Source organism: Typopeltis vanoorti, chromosome 25, assembly GCF_054136105.1.
Source record: "Typopeltis vanoorti isolate ZY-2024b chromosome 25, IOZ_Tvanoo_1.0, whole genome shotgun sequence".
Lineage (NCBI taxonomy): Eukaryota > Metazoa > Arthropoda > Arachnida > Uropygi > Thelyphonidae > Typopeltis > Typopeltis vanoorti.
In genome coordinates this window covers 76,073,811-76,088,713 of record NC_143573.1, presented here as the reverse complement: position 1 = coordinate 76,088,713, position 14,903 = coordinate 76,073,811, and the positions used below count along the sequence as shown (strand labels likewise).

Below are 14,903 nucleotides of genomic sequence, written 5' to 3'. Positions count from 1 at the left end.
CAATATTTCATAGAGAAATTGAACAACATCTCAATCTCCAAAACAGATCTACTCGCCAGCCTAGATGTTAGATCTCTATTCACTAACATCCCTGTGGAGGAAGTCATCAACATTTTAGGAAGTTTGCTCCCACAAGATATTACTTCTCTGTTCTGTCATTGTTTAACATCAAACTTTTTCATATGGAATAAAACCATATATCAGCAATTGACCGGCCTTGCAATGGGTAGCACCTCTCTCCATCTTGTGCTGATCGCTTTATGGAGGATTTTGAAAGTAAAATCTTATCTCAAGAGACCCTAAACCCACAGTATGGTGGAGATACGTGGATGATATCTTTATTGTTTGGAACCATACAAAAAAGGACCTGTTAGACTTTCTAAACAAGATCAACTCTTTACACCACACAATCAAATTCATTCTAGAACTTGAAAAAGAGAACCAATTACCATTTCTGGACACTTTAATTAAGAACCTAATGAATGGTGGTATCAACCTCTCAGTTTACCGCAAACCAACCAATACAGGACATTATTTACATTTCACTTACTTCCACCACATTTCTCAGAAACATGCCTCTCTCTCTCTCTCTCTCCTTACAACCGATCAACAAGACCTCCAGGAAGAATTCTCTCTGATATCTAACAACCTTACCATGAATGGATTTCCTCGAAGACTCGCCCACAAGATACTTTTCTCTGACCCCCCACAAACACAACGAGATGACATACGTTATATTTCTACCATCGTCATTCCATACTTAGGGACAGTTTCGAATAAGATTGCAAGACTCCTTAGACCAGCGCTTCCCAAACTGTGGGCCACGGCCGCCTTGAGGGCCATAGGTTTTGTTGAGGGAGCGCCGTGAAATAATGAAAATAAATTTTAAATGTTTTAAGACTAAGTAGATTTTTTTATTTTAAAAGAAACGTATTTAACTTTTATTATTTCTTTTTTGTTACTTTTTATATTTTAATGGAAAAATTCACACATTGGTGTTGGTTCACAAACTTTGCTTCCTGCGTATTTCGGCGCTTAATGAATATTAGTAAATATTGCTTATTCATATGTTTCATTTCAAAGCAGTGGTTAATTGTATTATTGGATACAATTGGAGTAGAGCTTTGATTGGAGTAGAGCTCTCATAGTACCCATATATAAAAAGGGAAATAAAACTGAATGTGAGAATTACAGAGGTATTTCCCTACTGAGTGTTCCTGGCAAGATCTATGCAAGTATACTTGAGAAACGGTTGAGAAGAATTGTGGAAGAAAAGCTTGGTGAAGAACAAGCTGGATTCAGGCCAAATAGAAGCTGTCAGGATCAGATCTTCACTTTACGACAAATAGTCGAGAAAGCATGGGAATATAACAAAGATCTGTATTTAAGTTTTGTCGATTTGGAAAAGGCATATGACAAGGTGCCAAGAGAGAAGCTATTCAATACGCTGCAGTTATATGGTGTCAATGGGGCATTATATCAAGCAATACTTAGTCTTTATTTGAGTTGTGAGTCAGCAGTTAGAATTGAAGGAAGTACAGGAAGATGGTTTAATGTTAAATCTGGTGTGAGACAAGGATGTACATTATCCCCTCTGTTATTCATTATCTATATGGATCACATTATGAAGGAATGTGGTATTAAACCTGATATCAAAATTGGAGATGTTAATGTCAGCTCTTTGCTTTATGCGGATGATGTTATACTTCTAAATAAATCCGCTACAAGTCTGCAAGATTCTCTGACTAAATTGAATAGCTGTTGTAATAGATATGGTATGAAGGTCAGCAATAAAAAGACAAAGACAATGAAAATAGGCAGAATCATTGAAAATGTCAACTGTGTTGTGAATGGAGAACCTGTGGAACAAGTAAAACATTTCAGCTACTTAGGCACAATTTTTACTGAAGATGGTAAACTAAATATAGAAATAGACAACAGAATCAGCAAAGCTGGTATCGTGGGAAGTCAATTGAATAAATTCATATGGAATAAGAAAGAAATTAGTCAGAACACTAAATTAGCTGTATACAAGACTGTGTTCAAACCAATTTTAACTTATGGATCTGAGAGCTGGGTCAGAAGTAAAACACTTGACCAAAGACTAGAGACCGCAGATATGAGAGTCCTGAGAAAGATTAGAGGCATGAACAGATGGCATCAATGACAATATCATATTAAAAATGAGGATATTAGGAAAGAACTTGACATTGTCAGCATCCAGGAATGCATTTGCAGAGCTAATCTCAGATGGTATGGTCACTTAAATAGAATGGGAGAGGAAAGATTAGCAAAACAAGTGTTCTCTGCCAGGTTGGCAGGAAAACGACCCAGAGGAAGACCAAGACATAGGTGGATTGATATGGTACAAAGTGCCTTAGACGATAGAAATATAAGATCTGATAATGTTGGAGTCTTGACAAGTAACAGACTGATTTGGAGGAAAATTGTAGATAGGAAGTTAGTAATGATGTAATTTTTTCATGTAGTACTGTCATATCCTGTACACCCCTTGAGGGTACATGGCAGGAATTTGATGATGATGATGATGATGATGATGGTTAATTGTATTTACTTCGAATGCTCTCCAGGGAAGCTCCAAATCTTCCTGTCCCTTTCATCACGCGTTCGTAATCAGGGACTGTTGATATCGGCTTTATATACATATCAAAACTCGTTCTATGTTATCACTGTCATCCGAGCTAGTTTTCTGTTACCAATAAAAGTTTCGTATATACTTCACACATGAAAAAAGCTTAAACAGTTCATGTGGGGAGATAGTAACTCGCTTGCAGTGGTACACAACACCGCCCTCCCTAACAGCCACTTTACTGCAGAGCCAATAAAAACAAGTACTTTTATTATGCCAGTGAATAAGGTATGAGGAGTCTGTGTAATATATTTCTCCAGAAATAGTGCAATTAGAGACAACTGGGATAAAAACACACTAATTAATGAATCACATGTCCCCTCATACAGAAACTATGCTGTATAGACTGAAACAAAACCATATGTTGCATGGGCAAACACAGTATCTAACTAAAAACTATTGTTATTAATTAGATGTGTGCGAGTTCGATTTCCCAAGGCAGCAATAAAATTCAACCAAACGAACGTGTTAAAATTCGTAAAAGTGTTAAAACTAAGTAATATATATATATATATATATATAATGAATGTTATGGCAGTTTCACATATGGAATTCGGTTGAAGAGAGTTAGCATTTCAACTCAATTGTCAGCTATGCTTTTATCTTTCGGTTGCGTGATCTTTTGTTAATACCGAAACCAATCATATGCACGTTTTAATAACCTGCCTTTGCTGTTTGTTTCGCGTTAGGCTTAATTACCTTAAAAGGAGAAAAGTCACAAAAGAGAAAAATGTTCCTGGTCCGGGGATTCCCTTATTCAGGTAATATTCACTAATTTCATGTTATCAGTCTGTGGTATGCCAGTATCGGTAAGCAGTGATATTATTTGATCTATTCTACGTTAAAAACTTTAACACTGAGATGGATAAGTGGCTGATAAAAAAATAAAAAAAAAATTCCTGCGAACAATCAGAAGAAGCAGAAACAGACTAAAAAAAATGACAGTATTTCATATTTTACAGAACAGCCCGCATCGTCTTCTGAACAAACGGTAAGAGGCAAAAAATGTAATATATGCATTTGATTTTTGCAATATTCGCTGTGTATGTTTTGTATTGAATATAAATACAATAAATATTATAATAATATATCTATCTATTACGATTTTTTTTCGAGGGGTCCCGTGAAATATTTTAATTTTTGCAAAGGGGCCATGACATCCAGAAGTTTGGGAAGCACTGCCTTAGACCCCATAAAATAAGAGTGGCCTTTAAATCTACAGAAATGATTAGGCAATTCTTAAGATCACCAAAAGATAGCCATCCTTTCTTCAAATATGCTGGAGTTTACAACATACCCTGCTCGTGCGGCTTGAATTACATCGGCCAGACTTTAAGGAGCCTTGAAATTAGGCAAAAAGAACACATTGGTGACATCAATAATAACAGAGAAGTAAAACAGTGGTTAACTTTTCATTTCTCAAGAACTAACCATATCATAGAGTGTGATAGAAGCACAATTCCTTACATAGAGGACTTCTGCTCCCGAATTTTTAAAGAAGCCACAGCAGTTGCCTGCTGTATACAAAATCTTAACAGGAACCAAGGACTAATCTTGCCAGTGATCTGGAAGAACCCTTATTAGAACTCACCAGAACTGAATTACAGTGCCAACTATAGAACATTCCTAAATAACAACAAGTGAGATCATGCATGATCTCACTTGTATGCGCTCTGTTCTTTGTCTAATATAATTGGAATCGGTTGATTATAGTTTGTAACAGTTTTTTACTTTTTAATGCCTTACATTAGCTATGTACCCTAAAGATGCCAACAGCCTTAGTTTGTGAAACTAGTTGGTATAACATAGTTGTTTATTATATGTACTTGATCAATATAGTCCCAATGCTCAGCTTGAGATGAACACACTTATGATTTTTAATGCACTTTTCTGGCAGAAACGAGAACAATTTTCAACAATAAACATTTTATATTGTAAACAATTGAGGTAGATGCATACTAAAGGGTATTTCCCCTAATATAAATTTGCTACTTATAATTACATGCGAGATACAGGCAGACACAAATTTAACGAAAATAAAATTTGATTTTTAAGTCGTGCAGTGAAAAACATATGAAAAGATAAAAGGTTACTTCAATTTGTAGATTGTGTTTTTATCGGAACCGTGTTGTATAAGTACCGTGTTCAACAAGGGTTACTACAATTTTAGAGCACGTTATATAAGTACTGCGTTATATGAGGGTTACCTGTATTTAGAAATTTATGTACATTTAATGATACAAATACAATATTTATTTTACAAATGATATTCTATCTTTTACAATTTAGCTACTTGAATACAAATTCTACCCTACAGTTCTTCTTTATGAACTGGTGAATAACACTGTCATAAAAAGCTGGTTGTAACTTAATTTTCCCAAGCAACATGCACACTTGTAAAGGCTGGCTGAAGCTCACTGGCTAGAGCTACTTTGACTGCGTATGGCCTGTGTTTAAGCAACAGGGTGAGCTGATGTGGAGCGAGCAGAAATGGCTATGCATGTGCATGAAATCACAGTGCTGAAGCAAGGACCTGGATGCTCCCACAACCGAGCAAGCCAAGGTAGCTTGACTAGGGTCGGCCTCCAATACACAACGCAAAGCTCAATTATTGCTGCGCAAGCTTAAAACGACTTCTGTCTACAAAAATAAAACCCTAAATGGAATGCTTATAAATGCATTTATTTATTAACAAATAAATATTACTTCTTTCTCAATTAACGAACTTGCACAGCAAGCATGGATAATTCACCACTGGATAAGAAATGTGTAGCTAAAATGCTGTACATTCAACTCAAAAAAAACTTCTAACAGTTAAAATTATCAACATAAAAAAAATTATAAAATGCAAACATCTGATAGTATTTTAAGCAACTTACAGCATAAATATTTCCTAAAGTAAAATGACATATGGCATTATCTGGTGCTGTATCAACTGCAGCATGAACTACTATAGCAGCTTCTTCTGAAAGATGAGCATGATGGAGAATGTTGCCCAAACTAATTAATGCTATATCTTTTTGTTCTCTGAAATAAAAGTACGTTACAGAATTCAAATATATGTTGAATTAAATATACTTTATAAATTACTCTATAAGAAATAAATAGCATTACTGTATTTACTCGAATATAACTCGCACTTTTTTCTCCAAAATTAAAGTTAAAAAATCGTGGTACGAGATTAATGCAGGGATTTTTGAAAACTGAAGTTTTTCAGGAAAAAATTAAATTGACATTTATAATTAAATTCTCAGTATTCATTATAATTTATAATTGCTCACATTATTTATAAAATAAACAAATTTAAATTTTAATCATCAACATTATTTATGCAATCGGTGGTTCACCTTCATCAAGATATTTGAATCTTTAGCGACAATGCTTCTGTAATTAAATTAAAACAACAAACAGTTTCATTATTGCTTGTCCTTTTATTATTTCAGAATCATAAGATCACCATGATTTAAAAAAATTGAAAATGGGTATCACTTACCAAGAATGTACTACTCGCTATTGTTACTTCCGGTCTCGCATATTACTGGTGTGGTATTAACAAAAGATCATGCGAATCAACAACAAACGCAACCTGACAATTGTTGAGTTGAAATGCTGATTCTCTTCAACCGAATTCAAAAATATCTGAAACTGCCACAACAACATTCACTATCTATTTCTTAAAGTTTTAAACTTTTTTTCGTGTGTGAGGTATATGCAAAACTTTTTAATTTATTTTTTTGCAAAGTAAAATCAGGGGTGTGAGATATATGCAAGGGCGAGTTATATTCGAGTAAATACAGATATTATCATGTTTTAATGCTTAGTAAGGTGTGAATAGATGAAAATAAGAACAATTATATCCATTACAAATGAGTTTTTTTTTTTTACGTGACTGCCACTCACGAAAGGTTGTAAAGCCTTTACACATTCATTAATAAAAATTATGGAAACAACTACCATGTTAAAGTAAAACTTCAGTTTAATATAAACCAAAATAATCACTCTACATTTCAACCTTCACATTAAGGTCACATCCGGAGTATACACATATATACAGTATTCCCACCTTATCCACGGTGGATATGTTCCAAGACACCCCATGGATAGCTGAAACCACAGATTGTACCGAACTCTATATATACTATTTTTTCCTTTACATGCATACTTATGATAAAACTTTATAAGTTTAATTTATAAATCAGGGACACGAGATTAACAACAATAACTAACAATAAAATAGAACAACATACTGTAATAACAGTTATCTGAATGTGAATGGAATCTTAGCAACCTCGGTATACATTTTTATTATTATTTATTTATTATTTTATGAAGTCAAGAACTTTCACCTTTTTCACTTAAAAGGAAGCACTTTATGGCTTCTCTTTGGCATATCCAAATTACCAGCATCACTACTCTTGCACTTTGGGGCCATTAATAAGTAAAATAAGGGTTGAACACAAGCACACTGTGATACTGCAACAGTCGATCTGATAACCAAGAAAACCATGGCCATAGGATGGCCGTTTTTTCTGAAAGATTGTAAGAAGAAACCGTAGTTGTTTGGTGATCTCTTCTTCCCTAAGGAGAGAGTGAGCATATTTGTCCAAAGTAGAAATTGATACCAAGTTTCTGGGGCAGATAATGATGTGCTTGTGTATGAAGGCATCTGTTGGTATGCGTGGGTTTTCTATAAATAGAGATCTTTAGTTTTTCTGACACACAAGTGAGTTTGACATCCAAGAACAGGAGAGAACCATTAACTTCTAATTCTGAGGTAAACTGTACTCTTGGATGTTGATTTTTCAGATGGTTCAGAAAGTCCTTTAAAGAATCTGGTCCATGACTCCAAAGTAAGAAATCATCAATATATCTTTTCCATAACAGAAGTTTATCTTTTTGTGTGTAACTGATTTTATGGTCAGACAAAAATCCATTGTTGCATATGGAAGAACATGCGAGAGACATTACACATGGCAGAACTAGAGCCAGTGCACTATCTAATCACGTTCTTAATTCAACCAAGATTGAATATGAATTCTTGAATATATGACTCCTGCATTACTTAATACATGATTACTGCTTGAATCTAAGATTACACTTACTCATGATTAGATTACAATCACTGTCGACGTTTGCTCCTGGGCAAGCCTTACAATATTTAACTTGGTTCTAGAATCTCTGCTTTGTTACCACATAGTCAATTTGGTATCTTCTTAAACCTCCTGGCAATTTTTCAATCCCACCCCCCCCCATCCAAAAAAATCTCCATTTCCTTCCCATTTAATTCAAATATACCTATAATGTCAATGTTCCATCTCCTTAGCTTGCTTTTCATTTCCTCCCATCTTCCTGTCCTTAATAACATCCTTAGGACAACTGAATATATGTCAGAAAATGAATTTCATATTAAATAAAATGAAATTCATTTATTTTATTAAATATGAACTTAATAGAAATAAAGTTTCATATTTCATTAAATGAACCCCTTTAATAGTTATTTCATTTCTATTTAGAAAAAAAAATGCATGCAAAAATAAATATTTTATCAAAAACAGGTCAAATATACAATGATGCCAAAATGGCACTGCTAGCAGTCAACATATATGTAGTATATAAATGCTGCAATGTTTTTGGCTATATTATTAAAACTTCTTCTTTCACTATGCCTTATCCCATGCTAAACGGGGTCGGCGTACCAATCTTTAACCTTCCTCTTCCAAGTTCTCCGGTCCAGGGCATCCTGCGAACTCCATCCTTTCTCCCTAAGATCCTCTGTCACTCCCTCCACCTGAGCTTGGGCCTGCCTCTTTTCCTCCTTCCCTCCAACTCCATATACTCCACTCGTTTACCAACATACTCCTCACCTTTCCTCTCTACATGTCTGAACCACCTCAGCCTACTTTCTTGTATCTTCTTGCCAATTGGTCCCACCTTAACCGTCCCTCTGATGTAGTCATTCCTTATCCTGTCCTCCTTTGTCACATCACTCATCCATCTCAACATCCACATCTCCGCTACCTCCATCTTCCTCTCCTGTGCCTTTGTTATAGGCCACGTCTCCACGCCATGGAGCATCACCAGCCTCACCACCATCTTATACAGCTTTCCTTTCCTCTTACAACTTACTCTCTTATCGCACAGGACCCTGCTCATCTTCCTCCAATTCATCCAACCGCATGTTATTCAGTGCTGTATTTCCTCATCCAAGTCACAATTCCTCTCAACAACCTATCCAAGGTACTTGAATTTCTTCCCTGAAATTAGCCTTTCACCCTGAAGTCGTATGACCATATCCTCGTCACTCCTCGTCGACATATATTCGGTCTTCTCCCAGTTAATTCTCATGCCTCTCTCCTCCAATACCTTTCTCCACTCTTCCAGGGTATTTTCAAGCTTCTCTTGGGATGATTCACATAGAACAATGTCATCGGCAAACAGCATGCTCCATGGTGCCTCCTTCTTGACATCCTCCACTAGTAACATCCATGACCAGGTCAAAGAGGTAGGGACTCAGAACTGACCCTTGGTGTAGCCCTACGACAATGGGGAACCCTTCTGTCATGCCGACACTAGACCTGACCCGAGTTTCTATTCTTTCATATATCTCCTTCACCAACCTCACATACTTCTCCGACACCCCCTTCTTCCTCATACACCTCCATACCTCCTGCCTGGCCACTCTGTCGTATGCCTTTTCCAGGTCTATAAACACCATGTGCAGCTCCACTTGCATCTCTCTATATTTCTCCATCAATCGTCTTAGCGCAAATATCGCATCCGTTGTCTCTCTTCCTGGCATAAATCCAAACTGCTCCTCACCAATTTTCGTTTCCTGCTGTATCTTCCTTTCAATTACTCTTTACCATATCTTCAGTGTGCGTGACATCAGCTTGATCCCTCTATAGTTGCCACAGTCTTGAACATCTCCTCTTCCTTTGTAGATTGGGACGAGAATACTTTTCCTCCATTCCTCTGGTATCTTTTCCTGTTGGGCTATTTTCCTCATCAGACCCTGTAACATGTCCACACCCTCACTGCCCAAACTTTTCCACACTTCCCCAGGTATCTGGTCTGCCCCCACAGCCTTTCCATTCTTCATTTTTCTCAGTACTCAATCCACTTCCTCTCTACTTATGTCTTGCACCGGTCTCTTGTTTGCCTCTCCATCCTCACACCTCTCTCTCAGATTCTCCTCATTTAGTAGTTTACGGAAATATTCTTTCCATCTTCCTCTGATTTTGTCCTCCTCTTGTAATACTACTCCTGAGGCATCCTTTATCTGTTTGACTGATGTTATATCTTTCGAGGCCTTATCTCTGGCTTTCGCTATTCTCAACAACTGAGCTTCACCACTGTTTCTCTCCAGTTCTTCATAAACCTCATCAACTGACCTCTATATGCCTCTATTTGCATTTTTCTTCACTAATCTATATGCCTCCTTGTCGGCTCTAGTTCCAGTCATGTCCCATTTTTTCTTTGCCTCTTTCTTTTCCTTGATCTCCAACTGCACTTCCTCATTCCACCACCATGCCTCCTTATCCTCAGGCAGTCCCTTTCCTGATGTTATACCAAGCACCTCTTCTCCAATTTTTCTAATATTCCGACTATTAATATCCCACCATTCTTCCACATCCTCTGGTAACTTCATTTCTTTCAATACCTTTTCTTTAAACTTATTCCTTGGGCCTTCCTCTTCCAATTTCCACCACTTTATTCTCCTCTGTATCTGCCACTTCTGTCTATTCGTCTTTTCCCCTTTTATATCACAGCCTACCACAACCAACCTGTGCTGTGCCACTACACTTTCTCCATTAATCACTTTACAGTTTTTCACCTCCTTCAGATGTTTCCTATGGCACATAATATAGTCAATCTGACTCATTACACGCTCTTATAGGTTCATCAGCTTATCAGCTGCCCAACTCTCTTCTTGAACTATGTGTTAGCTATAGCCAGATCGAAGGCCACAGCATATTCTATGATTCTTTTACCTTCTTCATTTCTTTCACCACTTCTCCGATCCCCATGTACCCTTTCTTCACTGCTTCGTCGCCTTCCTATATGCCCATTCAGATCTTCTCCGACGATCACTCTCTCACCATCAGGGATTCCCATTACTACTTGGTCAAGTTCTCTCCAGAATGTCCCTTTCTCCTCCTCATCACAACCTACTTGTGGGGCGTAGTCACACACTATAGTAGCCACACTTCCTTCCATTTCAAGCTTAACGCTCATAATCTGATCATTCTTCTGGCACACCTCGCAGACTCCACCCTTCGGCTCCTTATCGATGATAATTCCAACTCCGTTTCTTCCCTTCTCATTCACACCACTATAAAACAGTTTATATCCCTCTGCCAGCTCCTTTGCTTTATTGCCCTTCCACCTTGTCTCTTGCACACACAAGATCTTCAGCTTCCTTCTTCTCATCATCCCCACTATCTCCCTACTCTTCTCATTCATCGTACCCACATTCAGCGACCCGATTCTTACTTTACACACACACACTCTTTCTGTTGGACTCGCTTCTTTAGCCGAACCCGTCCTTGGTTCAGTAGCCCTAGCCCACTTCTCACAGTCCTCAGGCGACAGAACTGCGTGTCGCTTATGAGGGACGCCCTAGCCGTGGTCCTTTCTCTGTTATCCAACATTTCATCCTTGGTTTTGGCATGGTTTTTAAAACTAACATTATCATAACATAATTCTTAAGCCTTCTAATTCCTCACTGATATAAAATATTATTAATCCTCTTTTTAAATCCTCTTGGATACACTTTTAATTTAAAATTTTCTAGGTTTGAATGATCCTGTTGGGTTATACTTTTATTGGCATGGAGGAGAACAAAAAACGTAGACTTTCATTCTATATTTTGTTACACGTGAAAGCCATTAAAGTTACTTAAATATGTCTAGTTCACATTCCATTAAAACTATTTATTAAAGTATGATGTCAACAAATGTCCAGAACAACAATAATAACAACAGCTGTGAAGCAAAGAAAGTGTTATACTGTAAAACAATCCATCTGTGAATAAAATGCATTTACTATAGACATCATTTGCTTCCTACAAGGTCATTCCAAAAGTTCTACTCACTGAATAATTGGCAAATGGAATGATGTAATAGTATCAACCTTCATATTTGTTGCAAGCAATATATTGAATAAAAAAGCTTCTGCCTTGTTTGTTTTACAAAATAAGACTTCCAAATGCAGGAAGAATCTAACTCTGGCCAGATATCATGCAATAACCAGAGGTAGTACACTAAAATTGAAACCTTACATGGATAAAACCCAAATGAGTTTTATAATGCTTCCTATGAAGTTTGTAGAGATGGCATAGTGGACTGTATGGTATTACAGAGGGAATTTTGCTTCCATGAATGTCAGACAAGAATAAAAGATGATCCAAGAAGTGGCAGGCCATTAACAGCTATAGATGGTCCATTGTTGGTTATCGTTAACAGATTGCAGAAAGAAAATCGGCATAAAACATTATTATTATTACATTACACCTTCAGGGAGTCCAAGGGACTCATCGAGGGAGGGTACCTACTCTACAACTCCGTCTCCACCACCCAATCCACCAACTACTACAAACTGCAACTACCATCATCATCTACACCAATGCCATCTATGCCCACCACCACCACTTTTATTTTCACACACAATCACAAACATCCATGCCCACGGCAGGATTCGAACCCACAGTCTTTTAGGTGGAGAGCGGATACGCTAACCACTCGACCAACCTGGCTGGCATTATATTACAACATGATATTACAAATGTACAAACATTTCAACCATATCTAGTTTGAGAATTCTAACTGGAATTTTGAAGAGAGAAGATGCTGCTAAGTGGGTCCAACACTGGTTGATAGAAGATTAGCAAAGAAGCTCCCAAGAGGATTGCAGAAGAATTGCTGCACCATTATGAGAATGAAGTCAGTCTGTGAACAGAATTGTAACCATAGACAAAACATGGATAAAAGATTGTGAATCAGAATTTTTAAGTTAATCTCACATATTAGAAACATCCGATATTTTCTTGTTCAAAGAAATACCATTGTCAACAATTTAGGCCTGAGTTCATATGGTTTATGGCAAGAATGAAGTACACCAACACGCAAAGGGGGAACCTGAAGAATCAACTTTGATGGCTGCATACCATATTAATTTTTTTTCAAAACAGTCTAATTTTTTTTTCAGTCTGTGCCTGAAAATTCAATTTAAACCAATTTAAGCCAAATTACCAGCCCATAATTGTTTGTTCAATATCCAGGCAAATACCTGTTAACAGGGTGCACTACAAGAAGGCAGGAGATTAGGTCAAAGTCCTGGTCAGTTCTGCATATTTATTAAAAGATTATGTGAAGGCCTCCTCCCAGTTATCTTACTTGAACCCTCAAAATGGTGCTTAAGGTGGGGGGGGGACATCCCCATTCCATGAGAAAAGCTGCAGTAATGTTCCCTGAGTTGGGGGGGGGGCACTCTGAAGTACCGCTAAGGAACTTTCCACTGAAGTGCCTGATACATCAACAAAAGAATGCTGAGAGAAATACAATACAATACTGAAACATGGTACAGCAAGTGATACTGTGTATTTAGGTTTATATGCTACTTGAAGTTCATGTTACATTTAATAGAATTTACACATCACAGTGAAATAGTTAAGCATAAGTTTAATGGTACCAAAATTTTGTCTGTCACAGAGACATAATCGAGGAATACAATATGACAAGTGCAACAATGCACAGAAAAAAAAATGCAAATAATAAGTTCAATATATTAGACTGCAAGCATAAAGTTCTAAGAAGGATATGGTGGTTGGCAACATTGGCTTCTATGTAGGTTCAAAATTATCGTTTCCAAAACTGTGGGAATTTTCAGCACAACCATATTTACTTTTTTTCTTTTTTTTTTTTTTTAAATATATACTGCTGTTTCTAAAAAAAGTCTCATGTCTGTATTTGCTGGAATGAAGCATAGTAGTTTTTCTCCATATCATTTTGGACAAGGTGTCCAAATGCATGACCAAACTAGACCTGGATGACTAAAATTATAGTGGTAGACATATTTCTTGCATTCTTCAAGATGGATGTTGGGATCTCATCTAGTTTTACTATAAGAGGACAGGCTGCAAGGAAAAGAAACCTTGTATACAAATCTGGAACTAAGAGGCAAACAGAGGGAGTTGATCTTTAAGGAAGCAGATAAGGGTAGATAGTTTCAAATAAGTTTTGAAAACAGTACATAATTATTTCTATTCAAGTTCTGGCAATTTTTTCCATTAATTCATGAGGAACTCTGCTTATCAAGAAAACTGAACCAGGGAGGATTCTTTAATGGGTGTATTATGACTACTTGCATGAAGTTAAAAATTAAATTCCTCTAAAAAAAAAAAAAAAAATCCTCCAATCTACAGATGATAGCTTTTGCAATGCTATAACAAACAGAACTCTTCTGTTGTATTCTCACAACATGGGAATTAGAGCATCCTTCTTGATAAATGAGCTTAAAGAATTTCTGAAAATAACAAATACATCAAGAAATGTACAGTTCTAATTCTCAGATACATAATCAGCCTCTTCAAGTTAGCATCAACCTTTATCCTAAAAAAAACTCAACAGAACAGCCACCAGTGTCCTTAGCCTCAGCAACAACTTTGTACCACCTCACCGTTTCAATTTTAGACCTCATGCTGCATACAGATTGTAGTATCTACAGCCTGACTCCAGATATTGCCATCAACTCAGGCTCAATGTAACTAACATCCTCGTATGAGCTTTGCCACTTAAAAGGAAATCTTTAGCAGCCAACTCATCTCATCTTCCATTTACCCTCTTTTGTCTTGTAGTGTTGAGGGTTTATTAATCATCAGACCTCAAGCCATTCACAGGATAGGGTGGTCAGCCCTATGCCCAGGTGTATCCTATGTCCATAGTGTTGAGTTCTCATGGCCAGTTTGCCTGCTTTGTGGGATGAAAAACCGCAGGATAAACTGGGGGAAAAACACTACAGTCCATGCCCAAGATTGGCTAACTTGACTATGGCTGAGGAAGATCCTTCAGTTCCTCACATCTCAACGGGAATCGAACCTAGGACACTCTTTCCGCCAGGCATATGGTTGGGAAGCACACAGCCACTAGGCTAACCGCACGGACAATTTTATATATAAATTATACTTTATAAATTATATAAAGACAAATACAGTACTAATTCCTAGAGGATGTCAGACTTACAGTCTAACATCATC

At 37.0% G+C, this 14,903-nt stretch overlaps 1 protein-coding gene across 3 annotated transcripts in view; it reads right to left on the bottom strand.

The window, feature by feature from the left end:
* Positions 1-14,903, bottom strand: part of LOC150092858 (tetratricopeptide repeat protein 17-like) — a 191,252-nt gene that overhangs the window by 117,628 nt on the left and 58,721 nt on the right. For all 3 annotated transcript variants that reach the window (XM_090414329.1, XM_090414327.1, XM_090414328.1), the window contains exon 5: positions 5,530-5,677. In XM_090414329.1, the coding sequence (XP_090270455.1) occupies positions 5,530-5,677 (148 nt within the window). The remainder of the gene's footprint in view (positions 1-5,529; positions 5,678-14,903) is intronic.